General features: G+C 37.1%; 1 protein-coding gene across 1 annotated transcript in view; it reads right to left on the bottom strand.

Annotated features, from left to right (window-relative positions):
* The window catches only part of serhl (serine hydrolase like), a 29,547-nt gene extending 5,456 nt beyond the window's left edge, over window positions 1-24,091 (bottom strand). Inside the window, exons 1-11 of the mRNA XM_051934928.1 lie at window positions 24,030-24,091; window positions 20,181-20,252; window positions 17,580-17,723; window positions 15,602-15,715; window positions 14,846-14,887; window positions 14,688-14,707; window positions 13,071-13,142; window positions 12,884-12,987; window positions 6,463-6,542; window positions 5,301-5,335; window positions 4,098-4,174 (exon numbers count right to left, since the gene is read on the bottom strand). Coding sequence (XP_051790888.1) covers window positions 4,098-4,174; window positions 5,301-5,335; window positions 6,463-6,542; window positions 12,884-12,987; window positions 13,071-13,142; window positions 14,688-14,707; window positions 14,846-14,887; window positions 15,602-15,715; window positions 17,580-17,723; window positions 20,181-20,252; window positions 24,030-24,075 — 806 coding nt within the window. The 5' untranslated portion in view covers window positions 24,076-24,091. The remainder of the gene's footprint in view (window positions 1-4,097; window positions 4,175-5,300; window positions 5,336-6,462; window positions 6,543-12,883; window positions 12,988-13,070; window positions 13,143-14,687; window positions 14,708-14,845; window positions 14,888-15,601; window positions 15,716-17,579; window positions 17,724-20,180; window positions 20,253-24,029) is intronic.
* Window positions 24,092-26,542: the final 2,451 nt, after the last annotated feature.

Raw genomic sequence — 26,542 nt, 5'->3', positions numbered from 1 at the left:
TCAGGAGTAATGTTAACTATCGAACAGGTGTCATGTGGTAGGCTGTTTAGCAGACCTAAATTGCAGAATGTCAGAGGTCTGCAGCTAGACCTCTTCTCCTTAGGGGTCTCCTCACACATTCCAAATGTCCACTCTATATGGGCCTGATGCAGTGACTGGTTAGACAATGCTGGGATCCCCCATAATCCTACAATGGAGTTAGCAGAAAACGCAGGAGTAGATGGAAGATCTTTTTGCTCTCCATGCACTTCCACCTTTGGCAATTGTGTTCTGTTGTCCTTGGAACACTCAGCAATAAAGCAACTGGCAAGTGATTACTTTTTCCTTTTTAACTAGGATTTAATGTTGAAACCTCTTGCCATATTTTTGTTAAATTAGCTGAAGATGGTCAATTGTGCAATGCTGTAAAATTTGTATTTGGGTGCTTCATCAAATTCCATTCAATTACAGTAGTTAATAATTTGCTTAAAAATGTCAAAATTGTTTCTATCACAAGTAATGCTTCTGAAAATAAATGTTTCATATTCTAAATTAAAAGGAATATATTGGAAATGGTTAAATACCAATGAGTGAGGAAGGCCTAACCACTTAAGTAACAAGTTCAGTGTGACAGTTGTCTGTTTGTCTGAGGATTTGCCCTTCAGCTTCCTGAGTACATGAACGAAAAGGAAAAATCGTGCAGATATGTGGAGAATGTGCAAAAACCTCCCAGACAGTGACTGGGCCAGAATCCAAACCCAGTGATCTTATCAACTAAAATCTGCAACCTTGAAATAACAAACATTTGAAAATAAATATATAAAACATTTCAAACTAAAATGATTTTTTACAAGGCCAGTCCAGCGGTTAGTGCTAGCACTTCTAAGCTCCATGATCCCCAGTTTAATTTCCTACAAGGTCATATGCATATTGGGTTAACTGGGGGAACATAAGTTGGGCCAGTATGAGTAAGTGTTGGTATTACTGTAAACCCCCCCATCTCACAGCACCCTTCTGCCTCCACTGCACAATTGGGGTTCAGGAGGCGACTACGACAACACTGGTCTACGAAAAAATATTTTTTGTTTGCTACTGGGAACTTCAGAGCAGCTCTCTATTAAAAGTTTTTTACACTGGTTTCATATATGAAATTGGAATTAAGATAACACTTTGTGATACACATCACTGCCATTTTGACACTTTTGAATATCAATATATCAACACAATATCTAGAGTTTGAACTCTGTCCCACCAAAGTTGTTTTGATGTGTTTATTCTGAAACAAACCAGAAGATGATACCAGAAACACTTTAAAACAAGTTTATGTCAATTTATCTCAATATAAAAGTGAGGTCAGTGTGCTCAAAAAGTTTTGAGGCAATTGCTTTTGTGCTTGTACTGCACTGTCTCCTTGCAAGAACCAACAGCAGTCACCCATCATGCTCGGAGTAAATTTTCTCCGATATCAGTTTTCCATCACCTTTGTATCTTGATAAAATCTTTCCCCATGCTCATCTCTGACATCGCTTAGATTTGGTGGAAAAAAGTTGAGATGAGAATGTAAAAAATGCGTCTTCAGTGACATTCTGGCTCCCGTAAGTGAATATACTTCCAGCATATTCTCCACAAGCTCAGTATAATTCCCTGCTCTGTAACTGTCAAAAAAAGTCTGGACAACCAGCACGAATGAGGGTGCTGATTCAGTTGGCTTCAGTTTCCTTTTGAACTCATCGTCAAGCATCAGTTCTCGGATTTCAGGGCCAACAAAAACACCTTCCTTAATTTTGGCTTCAATTTTCTCAAGACCAAACTTATTTCTTAAATGCTGAAACGCATCGCCTCTACTGTCCAAGACCTGGAACATCATAACTGAAAAAACGAGACGTGCTGGACGAAAAGTGAAGCAAGTGAAATTTGTTAAAGTACAGGTGAAAGAATCCCAGTAGCAAAATGCTTGTTGACCAGTGTAATAAATGACCGAGGTCCTTGAAAACTACCGGGGTAGACCCTGTTTTCTGTGTAACTTGAAATAGTTTATGACTAGAATACTTGAAAGTATATAAAAAGCAGAGTAAATTAGAGTTTTCTAGGAAGTCTTTAAGAATGACTTTTTTATTTTTAGTAATTTATTCCAGAATTGACTATAACTCAGTGCTTTTACTACCATCATCATCCATCATAATTTGTTATCATTATCTAAATTCAAGAAACTTGCCATCAGTCAGATATAAAAGAGTGTGTATGTGCTTCTGCTTCTTTGCTTGTTTAATAACCTTCCAGGTTTGGCATCTTTGAGAGCTTCAAAGACACCAAAACCTCAGGGGAAAAAAACATGGGCTGTAGCTAGACTGGGAAGAACAGCCCAAACAAGTTTTGTGACTGCTTCCTTTGTTTTAAACTTGTGTGTGATTGGGTTCAATGATTTCAGCAACAATGTGGTCCAACTCTTTTTAAAGGCTCTTGCAACTTTTTAAAGAGTTTGAATTCACAGATCTGATGTAATAGTCTGTCTACATGACAATATCCACCAAAAAAAAAAAAACAGAAGTCATTTTGCAGCCTAAAAAAATGAGTTACTCTGCTGAAGAGAGCTCCTTGTGTTTTCTCTTCAAGAAGTGGAATGATGCCTTGCCATTAATTGGCTGTTGTTCTCCAGTTCAGAGGGTGAACAATAGGCTCATACAGGCTAATCACCCATTGGAGCCTTTGCAGTGTCCAGCGACAGTCCATACCACAATAGAGCCAAAAACCACTATCCACATACATGCAGGAGGGGTGCCGGAACCGGAAAAGGGACCAAGGATGGATTACAGGCCCATTCAGAATGCATTCACTTTTCATTCCAAGTGATGATCCACGGTAACAAGCCTTCTCCTTCAACCTCATAACTGGACAGCAAATCTGAACATACAGAACTCTTTTTATACAGTTTTGTTACCAATGGTTAAGCTTTGTAGATATTGTGATTATCCTATTCTAACACTCTTGTACCTTTGGATACTGACAGTTTCTGACAGTTCTATATGAATGCTTTTTTGGGAAAATGAGCTCAAATATTAGCCTTTCATTTTTTCGATTCTGTCATTGTATATTAACCATGAGACATCAGGCAGACAAACCTTTGTGCTCTGTTCGTGAGGTCTAAAACACTCGTATTCCTTAATCCTAGTAGCTGCAGGGTGACCGCACATAAGTTGTTGGCTCTCTCATACACACAAGCATTCCCCTAAGACATGTCTGATTTTGCCAGGGCGAGTCTCAGACAAGTTGGACTGAGTTGTCACAGATGTCAGACTATACAATTGGAGGTCACAGGACTGTGCAACAACTGCTCCCTACATGCTTACATTATGAAAATCAAATATGAGACTGAAAAATCACAGAAAAAATCATGTAGACAGAATTCATCAGTCATTTCAGATGAGTTCCTAAACAACTTTAAAGTAACTGCTGTTACTGAACAGCCAGAGTGAGGCGCATCAATGAGCTTGGCCTGGCTCTTTACAGAATCTACAATTCATGAAGCCCAACTACTAACAAGCACTTTTATCAACAGCACTGCCTCTGTATAGATTTTGTTTTAACCACCTGTGAAATTTCACTATTGACATCTTCTCTGGCAAAATAAACCAAACTGGAGCCTGCACATCAACATCATCATATTGTTGTCCAACTAAGTATGTGCTAGGGTTGTTTCACACTGCCACAGTAGCAAGCAGGACATTTCCACCCCAGAATAAATTGCAGACCCAATTCTTGAACAGTGTTCAGAGGGCAATACTGATGCTACCACATTATGGGCTGGTTTTTGCAAAATGATGCCGGGTTGTCTCCAGTGTCCTCCACCCTGCAATTTTAAACTCAAATATGTAGGTTCAGAAAATGGATGGTGTGAAAATGTGAGACTAATGTTGATGTTTTTCACAAGACACCATAAATGTTGCAGTAATCACAGCTATCAGATGTTATACTTCACTCTTCAGTTAATAAATGACCACCTCCATCATTATCGTCATCTGTAGACTTAACTATATTTCACATAAATAGAATAACTAGGCTACGAGGCAGTTGCTGCTTAATGCAGAGTTAGCAAATAATTTTAAATGTAAAGTCCTCACAAGATAATCAGTAGTTTGGCTGTTATTCTCTTCTGTAATTCCAGGGCCTGTTCCATAGTCATGCGTATAATTCCAGGCTGCAAAAAAAAAAAAAAAAAATGCATACACTGAACCTGGGTTGAAGATTTGTACATGCACATACACAGTCAGTTTACAATCAAATAATCAAACACATTTTTTTGGGATTTGCTAGTAAAACCAGAGTACCTGGGGACAAACCTATGTAGACACACTCCACAATTAAGGCATCGCCCAGGTACAAAATTCAAAAACAGGATGTTGGATCTGTGAAGGCACTGCATTATCATGCCACCTACAATGCCTATAAAAAGTAATTGCCCCCTTTGTAGTTTTCACATTTCATTGTTAAACAATATCGAATCATATTGGATTTAATTTTTTGTGTGTGTTTTTTTTTTGACTGTTCAAAAGTAAAAGACACTTTCATGTCAAACTGAAAACAAATCTCTGCAAACTGCTTATAGAGATAAAACACAAAATTGATCACATAAGTATTCACATGCACCTTTGTCAGGTATGACAGCCTTGTGTCTGTGTGCACAAGTCTTTCTCTATGAGCTTTGCACATCTGGACACAGCACTTTTTCCCATTAGATTTTGCAAAACTGCTGAGGCTCTGTCAGGTTGCATGGAGATATGATTGAACCGCCATTGACAAGTTCAGCCAGTAATCTCTGAAACTCTGAACTGGCAACTCAAGGACATAAACTTTGTTATTATTAAGCCATACCTGTGTGGCTTTGGCTTTATGCCTGGTGTTGTTGTCTTAATGGAAAACAAATCTTCTCCTAAGGTGTAGGTTTCTTGTGGGCTACACCAGGCTTTCCTGATGTGACTTTTAAAACCAATTGGCTGCACCAGTGCGTGCTAATAATAATGCCATCATTTATTTTGTGTTTTAGATGTGTAATTAATTTAGACCACTTTGCACAGATCTGTGTTCACCTTGACATTAAAGAGTCTTTTTCTGTTGTGTCAAATTAAATCTACTGAGATTCAATATTGCATAACAATAAAATGCAAAAACTTTCAAGATGTGAGTACTTTTTATAAGCAGAGTGTGTCACAAATGTATATCGTTTAAATACCTGAATGTGTTTTACTGAAACTTAGTTATATTTCTTTTCACTTGATTTTTGTTTTACAGTTGTTTAAAACTGAATGGAATAAGAAAGGACTCACCAGATTAATCCGAAAATCTCTGTTGAAATGGACACCTGAAACAAGTGTAAAAACTCCGTAAACACATGGAAATGACCGCACCTTTGCATAGTAAATGAAAACAGGATTGTCTGCTCAAATGAATGTGAATTCAGAAAAAAGGTGTCCACGCATTTCAAGTGTATTTCTACAGTACTTGCCTTTTATCATTATTTTATACACTGTTGCTCCATTCATAGCAATTACATCACAAGGCATTTTACAGAGCCAACAGAATAATACCTTTGATGGACTGTGCAGGGCGAAATTCTGCATTGTGTTCACTGCTTCCACAGACAAAGACTAGCCTGTTCAAAGGAGTACAATACATAGTAAAACTCTCCATTCATCATATGACCTGGTTAAACCAGTTCACAGATTCAGGTGCCAATAAACTTTAAGGCACACACCCACATATATCCACTCTCAATTCAGAACCCATCATGCAACATTGGCAGGTGCTAGAAGCAGCCTGAAAAGGACAACATGATTAACAGCAGAGGAAATCTAAATTGTAGAGACAGAAGGGCAGCTGAACACAGTCATGAGAGAGCATGGTTAAACACTTAATGGAAAATCCTGCATAGTAAAATTTCAGATGGACAGCTGAATAAAGTATAAGTAACAAATCAACACTTACTTTATGTCCTAACCTCAATATAACTATTGATGGAACCACACAGAAAAAGAGGAAAAACGAAAACCAGAAAGTTTCAGATAGCCAGCAGCATTTACAAAATGCAATTATCCACCCATTTTCTGATTTCACTTATTCCAATTTCAGGGTTGTGAGGAGTGGAGCCTATCCCAACAGAATCAAGATCAGGATCTAGGCAGGAACCAACCTTATATGGGGCACCAGACACATTCTTCTACCTGCATAATTCAATTCAGGGTTGCAGGAGCCCAAAGCCCATCCAGGCAGCACTGAGAAAAAGGCAGAGTGCCAGCCTAGCATGGGGCTCTCTCACACTCCAACTGGGACAATTCAGAATCATCAATTATCCCAGCCATCACGTTTTTGGGGAAGTGGGTGGAAAGCCCATGCATACACAGGGAAATATAAGAGCTCCACAAAAATTTGTTACTGGGCCCAGAATTAAAACTGAAATAAATATGAAAAAAGAAATAATTGCAGCTTTACCTCCGTGCACCTTAGTGGTGCCTCTTTCCAATAAGATATGGGCAGAGCCCTCAGACAGAGATGGGTTAGCAGTCATCAACCTAAAAAACAAAAGCATGATGGAATCCATACTATAAAATGAACACTCGAAAACTTGAGTTATTGGAAAGGTAAATTGCTGCTGCCTCCTTTAATATCCACATATTACCATAACTAAGCATAAAATAAATTAGAAACAGAAGTTTAGCTTAGTTACAAGTGAGCTAAAGTAAGAGTCATAAGGTCACAGTTCCTCCTATGGTTTACAATACCTTTTAAGAAGGATTGGATTAATTTCTAATTTTAAATTGGCCTGGTAGGAGTGTGGTTTTGTGTTTGAAAGGACCCTAATAAAGGCCTACTGCTCCATCACCCAAAATTTGAGAATCTTATAAAATATTTTCCACTTAATCAACACTGGTAATAGTTCTAGTCCCACTAACCTTTAGCCATTTTAAGATTAATGTTATATAGTGCTTCCATTCAAATTTAGGGGAATTGTCAGGGCCTGAATTTCATTTGGTGTGGGAGGTGTTGTCAGGTATAGCAAGAAATGTTGGGTTGGTATTTGGGGAGGGCAGATTTCAGCATAAGGCTTATAAAGAATTATATGATCATCATCGACTACCAGATTTATCTTGCCAAGCTCACATACTCAAATTTATTCACTGAAATTTTGTGTTCAGTAACTAAAAATACATCATATTTAAAATACATCCATCCATTCAAACCCTCTTATCCAGGGCAGGGCTGTGGGGCAGCTGGAGCCTACCCTAGTAAGCACTGGGCAAAAGCAGGAGCAACACATGGACAGGGCACCAGCGCATGACAGGTTGTGCTTAAAAGCAGTATTAAAAAAATGAAATTTTTCTTATTACATTATTGCCACATAAAGTAGTGAATAACAAAATTTTCCAGAATATTTTCATTCACACAAATCCTTTAATGCTGTTTTTATAAAAGACTTTTAAAATCAGTTTTGTCAGCAAGTCCCTTTATCAAGTTTGTGTTTGCAACAGTGTATGGAGGAACCCAGTGGTGGACCGTGCATTTCACATCTAGGCCTTCAGTAGTGCTCCGTCTGAATCAACCCGCCCCTCAAAAACTAATTTATGGTTATAAAAACCATCTTAATATGCAGAAATACAGTATAAAGAGCCGTTGCATTGCAGATAGATAACTCCTGTAGCCACAATAAATGCCTTTATTGAATAGACAAACCGGGGTGAACAAGTTCCTTTCTACTGCAGCTACAGCCGCAACACACATAAAAAACATCAATAACAACTCATAAACTTGCAATATTATTTAGGAAAATCGCAACATTTTACTCACCAACAATTCAGATTATTTGTAAACAAAATCCATCCTCCTCTCTTTCCTCAAAAACAGTTCAATTACTCTGTTGTACAGATTATCTGTGTGCTTCAGTTCCATCACGAAGTCCCTTTCTATCGCCATCGAAGCTAATGCTGAAAGTCGAACCTGCCCTGTTGTATTTCTGGCATAAGTTTTAATTCGGTTTAGGGCTGAAAATGTCCGCTCGACAGAAGCAGTGGACACGGGAATGCTCACCGCCAAACATACCAATGTGTACAGCTGCCCCATGCTCTCATTCAGATTTTTCTGATGAAGGAAGTCAAGGAGATCAGTGGGAGATTTTCCTGCAAAATCATCCATGGCATACATTACAGTCAGATCTGTTTTTAGCCGAGACAGATCAAAAAGTGCTCTGTGTTAAACTGGAGAAGGCTGCATGCGTGAAATTTTTCTTGTATTCCCGAAACTTCTGGGGGTCGAGGAGCGTGACAAACATCAGTTTTTCGTGGTCTTGAAATCTGGTCTGTGTCTGGCAAATAATATTGTCCAGAATCCTGCCATGGAGTTGGCGGTAGTGCGCTTGAGGATCTTGCGCTTGACCTCTTTGTGCGCTTGGAGCACCTGCGGTGCGTTCAGTGGCCTCGTAGAGTTCCTCATATCGGCTTCTATCTCGCTCAACAGTGTCACAGAACTCCTTTACCCTAGCCAGACAAAACTGCACATCCAGTTTTTTGTCCTGTAGTATTGAAAAGAGCACGTCTGAATACTCGAAAATGCCATTGAATGTGTGAAGCAAAAAACAAAACTCAAAATCACCCAGACGTGCTTTAAATCCATCAGCACAGCACACTGTGTCCTCATCATACTCGTCATGATGCTCCAGAATGTGATGAAACAGTTCCTTTAGAGCATCTCTCTTCTCTATCGGATAGAGATAATATCCTCTCTAGGGCCCTCTAGCAGGCGTATAACTCAAAATCTGATTGGTTGAAGCAACAGTTTAATCGACATTTATTTTGTGTTAGAGGGCCTGTAGAACGGATTGTGAAGGCCTCCGGGCAGACTTCTTTGACTTTGACCCTGCCTAGCAACAAATGATGGCTGAAATGTGATTGGTTAAATGCTTTAATACGAAAATACATGTCTGGAAGCAGCACAACCATTGGAAAAGCTATGAAAGGAAGCGGTCAGACTATTTGGAATTATTTAATAAGTATTCATGGACAAAATATAATTAACATCAGTTTGTGATTCAGATATTTTTTTAGGCCAGCAGAGAAGGCCTTGCAGGCCCTGACGGTCCGCCACTGGAGGAACCATTACCAGGTTATAAGCACTTACTGAAAAGTAATAATTAACAGACAAGTCAAATTTCAAATATCATAAATGAATGATGCTTTAATTCTCCCAATATTACAGCTACATACCGTATGTGAAATCAAACTGGTCAACTAAGAATTGATCCATTATTTCAGAATATCTATAAAATGACCTTTGTTGTGGTGTTTTTAAGGAGCCTCACATAAGTGCTCAGATTTTATTATTGCTTATGTCTATGTACTTATGATTCAGAATTAGCCAATGAATTGGTCTGACTGATCAAGCCGTTTAATTACTCCTAACTGGAGCCTTCATCCTGTTTACTCCTGTCCCACTAAAACATGTGTCATATAGTATGCGCTTTGACCATGTTTGTCAAATTTTAGTTGTTATACTAGTGATCATGACTTTGGCTTCAAATATCCAATGAACAGCACAAATTTAGCGTTTACTGATCTAATATCAGCAGTGAGCTGTTCTGTTTGAGCAGCCGTCGCAGCCTATGCATTTTTGCGATTCCTGTCTTCTGTTACATATCATTAGAAATTTGCTGTGTCCTTCAAAGCATTATGAGCTGAGCCACATGGATGGTCTACTAATGTGGAAGTTCTGAAATCCTAACTAAATACATTTTATTTTGGATTGAACACATAGCTGCTCATCTCATCACTATTGTAGACTATCCACAGGTACAGAGATAGCGACTTCATTTGAAACTTATCTTAATATTTAACTGCTAAAACTGTAGAAGTCGTGGCTTGTGTATATAGCCTCCTCTAGGTTACTCTAGTTTTCCTTCAGAACCTTAAAGTCATGGAGTGTAGATTTTCTGGTGACTGCTTCCTACTCGCACTAAGTACCCTGGATAAACTGGGCAAAAATGGATGGAAGGTTGAATGGACAACTATAAATATGCCTATTACACAACAGAATTAATGCAAAGCCTCCATTCATTTATTTGGCTATTGTATTAAAACGCCATTAATCTCCCTTGCCTATTTAATTCTATCATTTAAATTTCTGATACGACATGGTAAATGATTGCAACTCACAGGTGACTAGTCACATCATTATGCTCTCAAAGCAAGCACAAATCATGTAGTTTTGTTTCTGAACTAATTTCATCATATGATACAATGGCAATGATGAAATTATTTTTTTACCTGGAAAGAGCAGTGGGATTATCCCTCTTTATCAAGTGAAACCATGCATGGCTTTTAAATAGTAGGTGTGAGTCGCATATTTCCTTGCTGATATTCAAGCCCTGATTATGGCGACACAATGATTAGTGCTGCAACCTCATAGCTCCAACAGCATCCTTGCCCCATCACTGATTGTATGGAGTGTGCATGTTCTCTCTGTGGCCATATGGGGTTTTCCTCCATATCCTAAAAGACATACATGTTAGGTTAATTAGTATCTACCTAAAGGCCTAGTGTGAGTAAGTGTGCCCTGTGGAAGACTAACACTCAACAGGAAGCTTACACATTACACCAACTGCTGCTGGGATTGGCCCTGCTCCTGTGACCCTGAAATGGATTAAATGGGTTAAAAATAAACCAATTTTAATTCAGCAATTACACACATTACCTCCTTAAAAGTGAAAGGAGCACCCTACTTGTATGCACCACCATGAATCTTACATAGCTTAACATAACATTTTCAGACTTGATTGAATTCAGGGTTGCTGTCAACATCAGCAATTCATTGTTGTGGGGATGACAAGTCTATTCCATCAGTGGTGGAAGGCAGTGATCAAACACTAAAGAGAACAACAGGCTATCACAGGGCCCACTTCACACACATGCAAATTGGCATAAGGAGAACATGCATACTTCTCATCAATACAAGGTCCAAGGTATAAAAACCTAAGATGCCGAAACCATGTTTGTCCATGATTGTAACAATGCATGAAATGTGTATCCCATTTGTGTAATGAAATTTAGAACTTATGTTATGTTATCCAGGCATGCAGTTGCAGATCCCACTGTTCTGAGTGCATAAAAAAGTAAACTTTTTTTTTTTTACTCAGATTTTATGTATATAGTGGTGTGCTTTATACTATGATAGTTTTCCAAAAATTAGATTTAAAAAAAATTGCAATATATCACCTTGCTTACAATATATTGAATCGTAACCCCTGTATTATGATACGTATCATATCGCAAAATTCTTGCCAAGACACAGCCCTAATCGACACATTTAGAAAACAAAAGACGCTGATGGAGGGGTGCGAAGGGACTTGCGGTGGGCCGGGATTACGAGTTTTTTTGTAAGCTTCAGGAATTCTAGTGTTAAAAAAATCACTAAATGTAAAGGGGTTGACACTCTCAATTCCTGCCACTAGAGTTTTCTTATAAATTATTACAACTACTTGTATATTTAGCCCCAGGATTTTCCTGACTTCAAAGCATTGACAGTGAATGACATATAGTTGAAAGTTAAAGTGTTGGAAGAATGAGAAGAATATTTCTTGTAATGTTAAAAAGTGGACCTTTTTTGATAATTAGTTTGATAAGTGCTGCTATTTTGTGAATAAAACTGAAAAAGCTGTTTGAGTAATAAAAACATGCCATGTTGTAGGCCCAAATTTATTATGTCAAAAGACTGAGCTAAAGCTGCCCAGATTTTAGAAACATGATTTTACTTTTATGAAATTTGGATGCACACAAAGAGCGTTTCTTACAAGTTCTGTTTCTACTTAAACATGCATGCTACAATATATCCTCCTGACTCTAATGACAGAAGTGTGAGCTCTGAAAGCACTTTGGGAAGACATTTAATTGTAAAAAAGTTTGTCTTTGAGACAGGATGATCACATCATATCCACATTAGGTTTATAAGATCAGTAAAATTGCTGATCCGGGAAAAGACATGAGAGGGGAAAAGTCATGACAAGAATGCATACTTTCCACTGATATTTTAAACAAGGTAAGAAATGTGCCACCTGGAAAAGACTAAGCATTTGACAGTACAGGTTGTATGGTGTTCACTTTTTATTTTGCTTTTGGTTTTATGGCACTATCTATTTGATCTAAAACACATGAACAAATATATAACTTTTCTCCTGTCTGTTATGGTGCTCTGTCTAATTGATTGGGGTTACAATAAGGGAGGAGTGCTGAACCCATTAGTGTGTTAAAAGCTTGGGATTTGAGGCATTCTCTTAAGATCTGCATAATAAAGAGAATAAAGGGGAATAGGGTTACCCTACGACCCTCCCACTACAAAAAATTAAGTGCAAGTCTAGATAATTTTAACTGCTTTTTGGAATGCAATGAGCAAAATAAAGCAGAAATGAGGAGACCATATTGCATTTAACTGCTGTCACACTATGCACCATTATTATTTGAACAACAGCCACAAACTGTATTACTTCAGTAATGAGATCCATGAAACTGAAATACTGGGCTCCACTGACACTTAAAAGTAATTTCAGGGCTTGTCAGTCCTCCATTTCCATCAAGCAGGCAATCTCTGTTGGGTCAGACTGACCTCAGTCAATGGCAGTAGAGTGGGATAATTAAAGGGAACAATTTATTGAATTGAAGAACTTTTGGTTTAAGAGTTCAGTCTTGAAATTTACTTAAATTTCACTTAGTAATGACACTCATTAGTATGTACTCTATACACATTTAGCAAAGGAGTATGTTGTGGATAATTATTCCTCATTCCTGTGTTTAATAAATAGGCCACTACAATGAAAGTTACTTTAACCAACCACTCCCCATACCAACTACTGCATTTCTGAAGTTGTACATACCTTTCAATGGCTGCTTGCTCGCTGTACACTTTGTTTGGCCTTTTCTGTTTTTCATATTTCAGTAATTCTACAATTCCTTTCTGTACTATATCTGGTAGGCTTTCCTGAGAAAAGGAAAATGAAATCAACTAATAATAATTAAATAAATTAAATGCATAGTGCTAAAGTACAGAAAGATAACAGGTACCTTTGTGGGTAAAAATCCAGTGGTGTCTATGAGAATTACTTTGTCTACCATGTCAGGAAACAGAGCACTGAACTAGTGAGACAAAGATGTAAAGATTAAAATTCACATCAATATTTAACAATTAAGTTTAACATTTTTTAATTATAAATGAAGACATTGCCTCTTACTTCCTGTGCAATATGAGTCGTTCAAGCTTGACTGAGATATAACTTTAAAGAGACAAGGACGAGGTGGCAGTCATCCTAGAACTGGCTGTCTTAAACTCCAACTCTCAGTCTCAATACCAAGGTTGTGAAAACTGTGGCCTGTTAGGGCCTCTCTTCTGACCCTCAAATCATGTTTTGTAAATGAACAATGCAATAGAATTGTTAGGCCATGATCACAAGATATTTTTCTGCAGTATTCTTAAAATCCACTAGGGGTTAATATACATGACCTGCTCCTCAGAGTATTCACAAAGGGACTGAACCAGCAAAGGTCATAAATAAAATGGGGCAGGATGAAAGGAGCCTCGTGGACAATAAAAATAATTGGTTTAAAGAAAATAAGCACAGTAATTATGTAGCCTGTAGAATCTAAAATGCTGTGCATAGCTCCTTACAAGTTTTTTGGAATTATCATATGTGCAAGTAGAGCTAAGAATCGTGTAATATAAGGATGTATTTTCTATTAACAGCCATTAGAATGGCAGCAGAGAATTAGAAAATATGAGGGAAATTAAAATTACCCATATGCACTATATATATGCTAATGAAGTAAATGTGTTCTAACACATTTGCTTATTGTGAAGATATGTGAACACTGAAGATACGCCACAGCACACTGCAAAGCAGAAAAAGGACGACACTTGCATGACTGTGACGAGCAGATACTAAAATGACAATTGTCAATTTTTTGTCACTCTTCTAAGTTGAACTAATAAGTTACTCAATTTATTGGTGTATTTTACCAAAGAAATGAAATAACAATTTGTAAAATTTGCCCAATGCACCGTTTGATTGAACTTTAAAAATCTATTTTAATATGACCGTCAGAGGAGTACTTTGAACAAATAAAAAGACAGAACCATGTTAAAACAGACAACACACCTCAACCACTGTTTGACCATTGCAGATTTCATTTTAGCTAATAATGTCAGAAACACTGGGCAGTCTGGCTTTCAGCTCCATAGAAAGTCATTTGTTATTTACAAGTCACCAGAATTACAGTCAACCATTATTTTAATTCTCAGGTCAAGTCCATATTATTGTATACTTTAGTCATTGGGCATTTCAGAACACTGCTGAATCAAGGTATACTCTGATTGTTGTCCATTTAACAATTCTTGGATGGTTAGTGTATAATTAGTGTTGCACTGCGGCTTTTATGTTTATGTATTACATGGTTTCCCTTTACTTTTGTTTTGGAGTAATTCCACATTTAAGATAAACTTGGTGGGTCTGCCTTGAAATCATCACATCGTTCCACTTTGGCATGTCTTCTTACCTCAGAGACTGATCAATTGGATCATTTTCATAGTTTCACATAGTATATAAATCTGCACACCCAAACAAGGAATGCAGGTTACAAAAATGAGAGGACAGGACTGTAAGGAGAATAAACTGGAACAAAACTCACCATACAGCCAACATTGCCACCTATATAAAAACAAACCAAAAACTCATTTACTACTAATCCACTTACACACTGATAAAAAAGATCTAAAGGTGAAAAGCATAATTTACAACTGAGAGGGCATTAGTATTGTAAAGTAAACACAGAAAGCTGCAGCTTACCCATGCTATGACCAATCACAGAAAAGCGCTCCCAACCTAAAACTATAAAACCAAAAATTAAGAACAGAAATTTTATTTCAGTGGATATATCAGCATTTGATAAGTATAAACCATCTTAACTCAGTGGGGCTAATAAGACAACAATCTGCCACTTTGGGCCTTCCCAATGTAGCATTTTGCACCTCTCTTTCTATGGGGCAAGCTTGTTTACTTTCCCATTTTCTGTACTATTATCTGAAGTCTCAATCTGCCTAAAGTCTTCTTTATCCCCCTCTCTGGTCTTTTTCAATTCATTTGAGGGATTTTGTTCCACTCATCACACCTTCACAGTCAAATAGGTACTGGCCAAAAGACGTTTTAAGTTTGCCTCCTCCATTAAGGATCTCCATGACACAATAGGCCTTTCTACTTCTCTCTCTCAACATAAAAAAAAATTAAACAGAATAGTCTTTGCTACAAGGCATTTCTGCAATTATTTTCTTTTCAGAGACTAAATGTTTTGAAGATAGACACCCTCTGGAATACAGTATACCTGTGGTCTGAAAGTTCTATTATTTCTATTCTCACCTTTAAAGTTTTATACTTAAAAGCACATTCTCAGTTACAGACTGTTATTATGTCAGCAGTAAATCCACTTGCATGAAAAACTTACTTCGTGCTTGGAAGAATGGTGTACTTTCACCACAATCTCTTTAAACAGCATAATAATTACACAAATAATCACAGAGAACAACATGGCTTCTTGCCTTGACTCACCATTTGTCACTCTGCATATATCACTGATGTACTCTGGGAAGATATAAAAAGTGCCTGCTGGTCTGTGAGATGACAAGCCATGGCCTGGGAAATCAATGGCCACATAATGTCGATCTACCAAAAAAGGAAGCTGGTAAATTTTATAAATTGGCAGATTTAGCAGTGCAAGATAATGTATGATTAAGATAGTGGTTTGGGAACAAGGACTGCTACTGTTGTCATTTGTTTGTTTTTGTTTTTTATAAATGTGGTTCATCAAGCTCCAGATGAAGATACTGGAAAAAAACTATTTGCGAAGTTTACAATTTTTCATTCATGCAATTAATAAAAAAAAAATGAAATCACAACACAGAAGTATAGCAGTTAACCAATATTTATTTTATACTGGGTTGAATGGGTGAGATGATGAAACTGTTTCAGAATGGTGGATACGTTCTTCATCAAGAACACGGGGCACTTACAAAATCTGCGTAGTGGTAAAATATATATACACACAAGAAATGTTTTATGCACAGACAGAGAACCACAAGCACACAAAATAAGTTACCAAGCAGTGGTAGTTAATACTTTAGATGCCTTCAAATCTCTTTTTGACCTTTTTTATATATACTTCATTGTTTAAAATGAGGTAGGAGCATAGAGACTGACAAGCTAGGTTAGGCTGAGTCGTTATGTATAGTATATGAAGAATCATTAGTTTTTGATGGGTTGAATTAAGTAAGGCCATTAATTTATTTCAACTGATCTGCTTTCAAGTCCTGTAATTACTGGGCAACCTAAAATGCACTTATATGCTATTGTCAGCTTGGTTTGACATTTCAACTGGAACAGTTCCATTAAAAACAACAAATAAATCATAACACAAATAATAAAACATTTATATATAAAAAAAAAAATTGTCCAACAGCTCAGCCCAAAAACGTTCCAATTCTAAATATGTAAAAACAAAAAAAGAACTTTAGATCTTTTCTTTTTACATTTATTTAAAAAGAAAAAGAAACACAATTACAAAAGAATCTAAAGTATACATATAAAAGTAAATGTATGTGTGGGTTTAGCCAGTGAAGTTTTGGTTTGGGGCCCTAAGTATTTGCCTCAGGGAATTTATTTATTCACCACACCTGCACTTTACTCTACCCCGGGCAGCATGGGGTAAACCCTTCTAGCTTTAAAATAAATAATAACAAAACCAAAATAAACGTTTGCAGAAATAATCCTACTTACTTAGTGAAGAGCTTACTGTGTCATCGGGTCACAAGTTCAGAGACTGTTATGACTGGAACATGCAGTGAACATTTAAGACCCAGAAGCAGCAAGACCTCATATACCTTTGAGATCAGTAAGAGTGTAACATATAGCACATACATTTCATTTTAAAATTGAAACACATACATTTACAAATATATGAGGTTTTTATATTCACTTTCAACTCAAGAAATTATATTTTAGATCACATTATCAGCTGGCCCCTGCACTAATGCTTTCAGTGATTTGAATGGAAATGCAACATCAATTTAGTGTCACTATAAAGATGACGCTATCTTCTCAGTGCCTGATGTGGAATTTGGTCATGTTTTGCAAATATAGGGGGAGGGCAAAAGTAGGTTTACAGTTGTGAGTATGGGAGGACGGCAATTGGAGCACTTACCAGATTGTACCTAAGTGCACTGTACCACTGTCACATTATTTTCAGTTAATAAAGCTATTGAGTTAATAATCATAACCTGCATGTCCTTTTTTCCATTAAAACAACTGTAAACCTACTTTTGCCCACCCCTATATATTAATAAACACCAAAACAAAAAAAAAATACTGTTGGTTTATACATTAATTTGTGCCAAAGATATAATTATCCAAATAGTTTATATATACAGGTAAATTTAATATATACATAATATAAATAATGTATGTAACACCAGGTTGAGCTAGCAGTGTGAAATATAAAAAAAAAAAAGAAAGCATTTTTTAATGACTCTACCTTGAGGAAGCAATGGGATCAGTCTGCTGAAAGAGTTGGCATTATCTGACCAGCCATGAAGGCAAAGTACAGGTAGACCATCTTTACTACCCCAGGACTTGGCAGCGATGTGACCCCATGGGACAGGAAACTGGCACTCTTTTACTGTTGAGAAGGCAAACGGCACATAACACATCTGAAGAAGCAAAGTATCCCAGGAACTGATCACCCTAATTATGCAAAAAATAGCTTGCCAAAAGAGAAATAAGCTAATTTTAATTATTGATATTAGTCTTTAAATATGAAATGTTTAGGCTTATCTGATCAGTAGCAACAGTTGTTTTGATCACTGAAATGCAACCGTATACGTGGTTTACACTTTTTTCATAAAAGACAAGCTAGGAAAAAGTTTAACAGGGACAAAAAACACTAGTTGAGCTAAACACCAGTGAGTACCATATGGACTTTCAAAAGAAACAACAAAACCTGCTTTGATTGAATTACCCTAAGTACTCTAACAAAGCTCTGTGTGCCTAGCGAATTCCTCAGTCCTCTTCTGGCTGCACTACATTTTCAAATGCAACAATAATCAATGTTAAGAGATTTAAATGACAATATTTATATCTGTTTGTTAGGGTCAGAAAATGGATGGAAGGATATTATGACATTCCCTGACTGTTTTGGCCCAGTAATCAATTAACAACAAGACCAACCAAGCACAAATAAGACAATGTAAAAAGTGTTCAATGGCCTTTTAACAAAAGTCATATTATGTGTGTCAATATGATAATTCAGTTTTTTATCTACAGTACACTTGCTGGGATAGGATCCAGCTCTCCCAGGACCCTGCCCAGGATAAAGGAGGTTTAGAAAATGGATGTGTGAATTTTCAATACATTTGAAAAAAATTTTAACATCTTTTTCATTATGCCATTCTGGAGTGCTGCATTTGCTTGAGAAGGGAGAACAATACATTTAAATGATTTTAGCATAAGGTTACAACATAAAATGTGTAAAAAGTGGAAAGGGTCTGAATACTTGTGACAAGGGGATATTTCTGTTTTTTATTTAATTTAAAAAAAAAATCTAAAATACTGTTTTCACTTTGTCATTCCCAGATACTGAGTGTTGCTTGATGTGGGAAAAAAATACATTTCAACCACTTTAGCATAAGGCTGCAACTTAATAAAATGAGGAAAAAAGAAGGGGTCGGAATACTTTCTTTTCTGAATGCACTGAATATTTAGCAACATACTGTACACTTTTCACTTAAAATACTTTTACATATATTGGTTTGGGGTTGCTTCAAAAAAACCCTTACTCAAGAACTGAACTGGGAATCAAGTCTAACGCTTGATAAGTTCATTCCTATTGAGGACAAAGACTCTCTGAATCCCATCAGACAGTTTCAAACTGGACTGCTAACTACACAGAATTTTACTACCTGCACTTGTGTGATTAATAAAAACTACAATAACATTTATTTACAGGGCACATTTTCATATATGAAAGTAGCTCACAGTGCTTTATAAGCATAAAGTAAAAACTTTAAGAACATTTTTTGATAACAAGAATAAGAAATACATCTCAGTAAATATCCTACTGTCCACTTTCAAACCTGCTTGAGCCAATTCTGGGCTCCCAGGGTCAGAGCCTATTTGGGCATCATTGATCATTGGGCGCAATGCTGGAGGCAACCATTGCAGGGCATTCTCACTACATTCACCCACCCAGACAAATCATAACACATAATGGCAGAAATTATTTCAAACATGTCCCGTCCCCGATGTACAAACTAGGTGGGTGAATCAGGAAGGGTTGCTCCTTGTGATGCATCTCTTTTTGCTTTGTGGAAGATGCATGTTCATGTGGAAGTGTGGCTTTCCATCCAGTTTCAAAGATATAATGTAAGTGCATACAGGTATAAGTTTGACTATGTATATTTCAAGAAAGACATTTGGCTCAAGGGGAGTGCTTGTCTGTCCTTTGCCCATAACTGCAACAGCAGAGTTCAGTTCATACAAGACCCCCAGCAGCAAAAAATGCATGTGAAACGGATAGATATGTAATATAGAGTATACAGTTTTCCTTACAAAAAGCTGTGAAGCTTACTTCTAAGAGACTGAAAATGCAAGAAAGCCATAGTAAATTAAGTGAGAAATGTGAAAAATTGTATCAAAATGTAAGCATACAGTAAGAGCATAAAATTATTTAAATAGCACCTTTCAGCATTGCTGAACACACCACAGAAGCTGAAAAGCATTGGAATTGTAGCATCCCAGAAGCAAACTGATCTTCATTGAAACAAACAGAAAAAGGCTGAAGCATGGTGAAAAAATGTTAAGCTCTTGTCTTTTTGTAAGTCAAATGACATTGAAATCAGATTGCACCAATGAGCCTACAATAGTAGACTTCAGCTCATACAAGATGCCAGCTAGAAGAAACACAAGGAAAATGGATGGGGAAGTAATCAAGAGTATACAGTTTTTCTTACAAAAAGCTGTGAAGAAACTTCCAAGAGACCAAAAATACAAGAAAGCCATAGTAAATTAAAAGAGGAATACGATAACTGTATAAAAATGTGAGCATGGAGTAAGAGCATAAAATTATTTAAAATAGCACCTTTTATCATTGCTGAGCACATCACAGAAGTTGAAAAGCGCTGGAATTGCAGCATCACAGCAGTAAAGTGACCTTCATTGAAAGAAGCAGAAAAAGGCTGAAACATTTTGAAACAGTGTTAAGCTTCTGCATATTTGTAAGTAAAGGACATTAAGATCAGATTGTGTAATGCACTAATGAGCCCACATCAGGAGTACTGTATGCCCTTCTGGTCACCATGCCACCAAAAAAAAAATATGGAAGCTGTCCAGTGGAGAGTTACCAAGTTCATCTCAGGGATTAAGGGGTTTCTTTGCTCTGAAAGGCTTAGGGAATTAAACCTAAGGGAAGGTGGTGGAAGCCATGCTGGCTGTTTTGTCCTGATGGACGCTGAAGAATGGTGGTCGGGATGACAGCCAAAAGATGGCTATTGCCAGGGTCTTAACATTGTGAAGTAGATCTCAGAGTAAGTAGAGTAGACCAGTGAGAAACAGAGAAAGAGCACTGGAGTTCAGCAGCAGGTCCGATTCAGATTGGTTTTAGCCTTTATCTCTTTTAGAATTAACTTCTTTAAATTTAAGATCCTTCACTAGGGTTTTTCTTACTTATTTATTGAAGATTTTTGCTCCTGCACTTTGAACACTGTTTTGAACTATTTGTCAATAAATTCCACTAAGCTCGCTGCTTACTCACTGAACTAGTCACTCCCAGTCATGACTATCAGTGTCCCAGGTTCAAGAAGACTCCAAGGCTACGAGCAAACTGGGGCATAACACTGATCAACAGAAAAACATTAATGTCAAAATGAAAAACCTACAAATCACTGTTATTTAATTATATATATTTCTAAAACAAAAAACAGCTGGACACTGCAACTTTGCTTATTGTTATTTGAAAAACTGCCTAAGCTCACTGAAGGTTGATTGGTCTACTGGTGAATACCAATTGAGCTCTCCTTTCAAATATTCTTGGTTTCATTAAAAACAATTTCTCTTTTAAGTCACTGTACTGTAATTTTCGGTGCATATTTTGAATCCTTGCTCTGTCCCAAAACAAATGTCCTGCCAAGCCCTGGGTCTCTACTGCATTCCAGCTTTTTATTCTCCAAGATTTTGCTACATTGATATTTTCATCAACTATCATACATTCTTCAGCCCATGGCATATGGAGGCCTTTTAATACAATCATGGTTTTCATGAGTGAGAATCAATTGTTCCCGTGGTGTTCCACACTTTTAAATGTATACAAAATATGGAAGTCAAAGACATTATCATCAGACCACACAGTTGTCTTTCACATGGTATAGTTGCAGGGATATACAGCACTACTGTGGCTGCAGGTTTTCATTCTACCCCTTTCTCTTAATTAGTGACCAGTTTCTGCTGCTAATTAACTCTATGACTTACTTTTAATCTCTTGCTATTTAATTATTTCTTTTCTCCTTGTTTAGAAGCCTACAAAAATGAGCCAACACACAACCAGAAACTAGTGCCCATCATACAATATCTGAAAATAAAGAAAGGTGAAGGTCTCATTATTGTTGAACTGCTCAGGTCCACAAAACATTTTGATGGCATTCTTTGAAAAAAGAATCAATAGTTTTGTCTGCTGTGGTAGAACGAGAGCACCAACAAGCCATAGAATTAAATGATGGGTTTAGCAATGAGAATCGGCTTCTAATTAAGAGACTGGCTGGAGCCTGAGGTCCCAACTCAGTTGGTCATCTGTTGACTCGCCTCACGTCTCCTTTCTATTTGGGTGCCATTTAAGGAAAAAATGAAGCATTTTGGAGGACCGAATCTTAAAAAAAAAAAGGGAAATTAAAATGAATGGGTAGAGAAGTTAGTTAGCAGCAAAATATGATCACCAATTAAGAAAGGAGTTAGAATGAAAACCTGCAGCACAGTAACACTCCAGGAAAGGAGCTGAACACCCCTGGTATATGGTCTTGCAAGTTACTAAAGTTTAATGCGGCTGGTTATGCTTTTCCACAGTATCATGAAGTCTATTCTTCTAATGTGTCTGGGGTGCTGCTGTTTCACAGCAGTTTATCCCCCTCTGGAAGTGTGCAATATCTTAAAAATTAAAATAGGCTTTTTGGCCTGGCTAACTCCTTATCACAACTTTACACTTATCACCAAATGTTTTAAAGGACATGTTTCATTTTTCAAAATAGATTTTAAAGTACTTTTGCATATTTAAGTGGCCTTGAAAGTTACCGGAGTGGTGCATTTCAGTTACATCTTCACACTTTTGCTTTAAATTTTGTAAATTTTATAATACATAAATTATTAAAACCAGTATAACAACAAATCCCAGAAATAACATTGGTGTACTTAACATAAATTCATGTAAAACATATTTGTTGTGTTGGAGTCGATTCAACTAGTTATTCTACTTTTAAAAATCAAATGGCTACCTATGGGCCAGGGCTTACAAATGGTTACTGGACAACCATACCCCTAAAGAATTCCTAAATAGATGCTTTCCATCAATTTATTTTGTGACACAATTAAGTGTAGACAAATCTTCCTATCAAAAGGATACATAAGATCTACAAGATATTTCTGGATTCACCTCTATAGTATCTCTCTAAACATGTTTTTAAACAATTATTATATGATCCTTCCATTTTCAAAATATGCTTATTTCAATTCTGGATCATAACAAGACAGAGTCTTTCCTGCAACATCAGGTACAAAGAAAAAGGCAACCCTGAACAAGATGTACACAACCGCTCTACAGTATATGTAATTCTTAGTTCCAATTCAAGCTAACAAGTGCATTTTTGGGATGTGGGACGAAAAATATAAATGCCAAAAAAAGCAGCTGACAAGTTAATTACACACTGAACAACATGCAAATTTCATTGTAAAAGACCAAGCTTAACTCAATCACTAACAACTATAACCACTACACCATTTTGCTTTATGATGCAGATAATAGCAATGTCACTACTACTGCTGCTGCAACAACTAAAAATAAAAGGTGAGACACTAATCGGTTGGTTATTAGCCGTATGTTATTCGCTCTGTAATACGTAAATGCTCACCAACGAATCGAGAAAAGTAAATCTGGGATTCGGCCTTAACAAGCAATTAGACCAAAAAAGGGAGAGGGCGAAGAGTAAACAGGCTGACAGTACCAAAAAAATCAGTAACAAAACGCTGGGTTATTCCTAAAACTTCACAGAAGAGATAAAACGATAACTTTAAATTACGGAGATGTGACAGCTTAAATAATTAAGTTCAAATAAGAGCAAGGGCTGACTTCAGTTCACGAGACTCCAAGTGTTATAGCCCTTATTGTAGAACAGGAACAATGTATCGAATTTGCAATCTATCAACTAAACTAAAAAATACTGAATATATTAATAATCCACAACAGAAATATTACATGTCCAAGGTGCTAGCCTCTGTAACCTTTGCTGGTTTGATAGCATTAAAAGTGGTTAAGGTTGATGAAGGTCTAAAACTTATAAATTCCAGCTTAAATTTCTAACATTGTAAACATGTCGACTTTTTTCGTTCTTTAAAACTTGCTCAATTTAGACGTTCAATGTATTCAAACAGCGTGATATACAAACAATCTTTTTGGCTATTTTTACGCATTCTACATTATATTTAATAAAGGTAAACCTTCTCGTAGTTATGCACCGTTCACATATGCATGCCACTTTTAATCTATCTGTCATTTCGTGAACTACTTACGGTACATTAATTTAACTCCTAGGTCTCAACTATACTCGCGTTAGTTGTAACAACGAAGGAATGACGGAAGGAGTTAGCCATTTTCATTCACTTTTAATCTATCTGTCATTTCGAGAACTACTTACGGTACATTAATTTAACTCCTAGGTCTCAACTTTACCCGCGTTAGTTGTAACAGCGAAGGAATGACGGAAGGAGTTAGCCATTTCCGTTCGTTTCCAGCTCTAGACCAATCACAACGCCGCAATCGCGGGCATTGCTGCAAAGACCCGCCCTTTCATGACAGCCAATAAGCCCGTGCCCTGTCCGGCCAACAGTTACTTTTGAATGAAGATGATGGGAATGAAAGAAGAGGGTTAGCAGTGAGTTCAGTTTCAAGAAAATGGGGATAGCGACTGTTTACTATAGTTTTCCGTACTTAATCATTTTGAATTGGGCGAATAATTGTTACCTTAAAAATAGCAAAAACTTTGTATTCTGTCATTTAAAACTGAGATGAGGAATAAAGCAGACGCCACACGTATTACAGTTCAGATTTTTAAGTGCATACGCCAATTTGTTTGGATGAATACGGATACTGGCTTAATTCTAGTACACTTGGGGCTATGGGGGACGCCTCAGAAACAACAAATACAGTACGCACGTTCACACAAAAAGTAGGTCGCAGATCACCTCCCTGTTCTTCTTCACGTGAGCTCATGACGATTGCTAATCAGATATTCGTACACGTATAGGTATATTGCTGAGTGCTCGTCACAGCTTATCAAATCATTTCAGGCAGTTTAAACGTCTTAAGTCTCCCCCGTTTGAATCCCTGCTGAATTGTTCGACCTTCCTTGATAACAGCTTTTTAGAACTTGTAGAAATGAACTGTGTTTACCATAAAGTTATTGCCAAACAGCTGACCGTACTCGCCCAGTCTGCCTGACATGTCAGTTCTCTGAACCAACGTTAGAATTGATTATTTGGTCATTTATAGGGGCCTATATTTTTTGGTAACAAAAACAATGAAAATAAATCAGAACATTCACAATTTAGATTTTTATCATTCTGAAAATGATATGTGATTAATAGCAGTAAGGATAACAGTCAGAGATTGACATGAACTTCCTTCTGCCTGTGATATACAACAATAATGGCAGCAGTCCTGAAAAAGCTTTTCAAGCACATCTGCCAGTGACTTTAGGAACGTATGAACATACTATATATAAGAACATAATACATTTGGCTAATCAGAGAAAAACATTCAATCCTTTACGATTGTTTGTTTAGCTAATAGCTAAGCCATTCCAATATGTCAACCAGATACTTATTGAAGGTTGTCAAGGTTTCTGCTTCAGCTACATGTATCTGTAGTTTGTTCCAGATTCCCACAACACCTTAAGCAAAGCTGTGCTGTCTGGCTTCAATCCAAAATTTAGTCCCTCTTAAATCTCCACTGGTAACCTTGAGTATGTGGTTCACCATTAAGTTGAAAGAATTCCTCTGGATCTGCATTATCAGTACCCTTGAGGATTTTGAAAGCTTGGTTAAGGTCCCCATGCAGTCTCCTCTGCTTGAGATTAAACAGGTTTACCATATATACTCGCGTTTAAGTTCTCCCACAGATAAGTCGGGGCTTGATTTTACCGTATAATTTCCCATATTTTGTAATGTCGGTCGTATAAGTCGAATTTGGAAAACTCACGCTCTTGGTCCAAGAGATTATGATATGCTAACTCCCACCTGAGAGAGTAATCATGGAGCACACTGCCTTTTTTTTCAATGCATTGTGCCTACATGGCCACACGTTTGCACTGTTTAGTGTTTTTTGTATCTCACACCCTCATACACCTTTATCGTAAGAGCATCCCTTATCTACGATGGAGCGTTCGATCAGAAGAAAATATGAAGCTGGTTTTAAATTAAAAGTCGTTGAAGTGGCGAAAGACATTGGTAACTGTGCCGCTGCAACAAATTTTAATGTGTCTAATAAACTGGTGCGTGATTGGAGGACGCAAGATGATGTAAAAAAAAAAAATAAGTGTTGTATTTTTGAATGGGCATATATAGTCGGGGTCTGATTTTATGATTGATTTTTCGGGTTTCAAGACCTGACTTATACACGAGTATATACGGTAATTCTCTTTGTCTGTCAGAGTAAGACTTGTCCTTAAGTCAAGGGATGCACTTGGTTAGGGTTACTATATTTCCTGAGACAAAAAAAGAGGATACAAAAGTAAGAAAAGACAGCAGGGGGAGTTTTTCTCCATTTCAGATCAGGGAATTGGGCGTGGGTTTGGGAGAGGTGTTGCTTCCCCCCTTTGGAGTTTTTCCCCAATTTAAGACCATGGGGAGGGGCATTTGTAATTATTTTCATAATGGACTTGGTGCACCATTTGAGTACCATTCATCAGTGGTATCGCCATTGTGTGTTTATCTGATGTTTTTTAATTATAATTTGTAGGTCATACTTTTAAAAAAGAAGGTGAATTGAAAAAAGTAAACCTGGTTGAGAATGATGGACCACAGTGAGAGAAACCCACACAAACTGAAAGTTTTGTAAAATTCACCTCGATTGGCACCTAAAAAGAAGCACCAGGGACTCAAATGATTACATCGTTCCATGTAGATCATTCTCATTTTCTCTGTACTCTTTTTCTTCTGCTAGTTAACCAACTTGAGATCCAGTTT

This window comes from Erpetoichthys calabaricus, chromosome 12 (genome assembly GCF_900747795.2).
Source record: "Erpetoichthys calabaricus chromosome 12, fErpCal1.3, whole genome shotgun sequence".
NCBI lineage: Eukaryota > Metazoa > Chordata > Cladistia > Polypteriformes > Polypteridae > Erpetoichthys > Erpetoichthys calabaricus.
The sequence above is the reverse complement of the archived record's forward strand: the minus strand, read 5'-3'. Positions and strand labels throughout refer to the sequence as shown.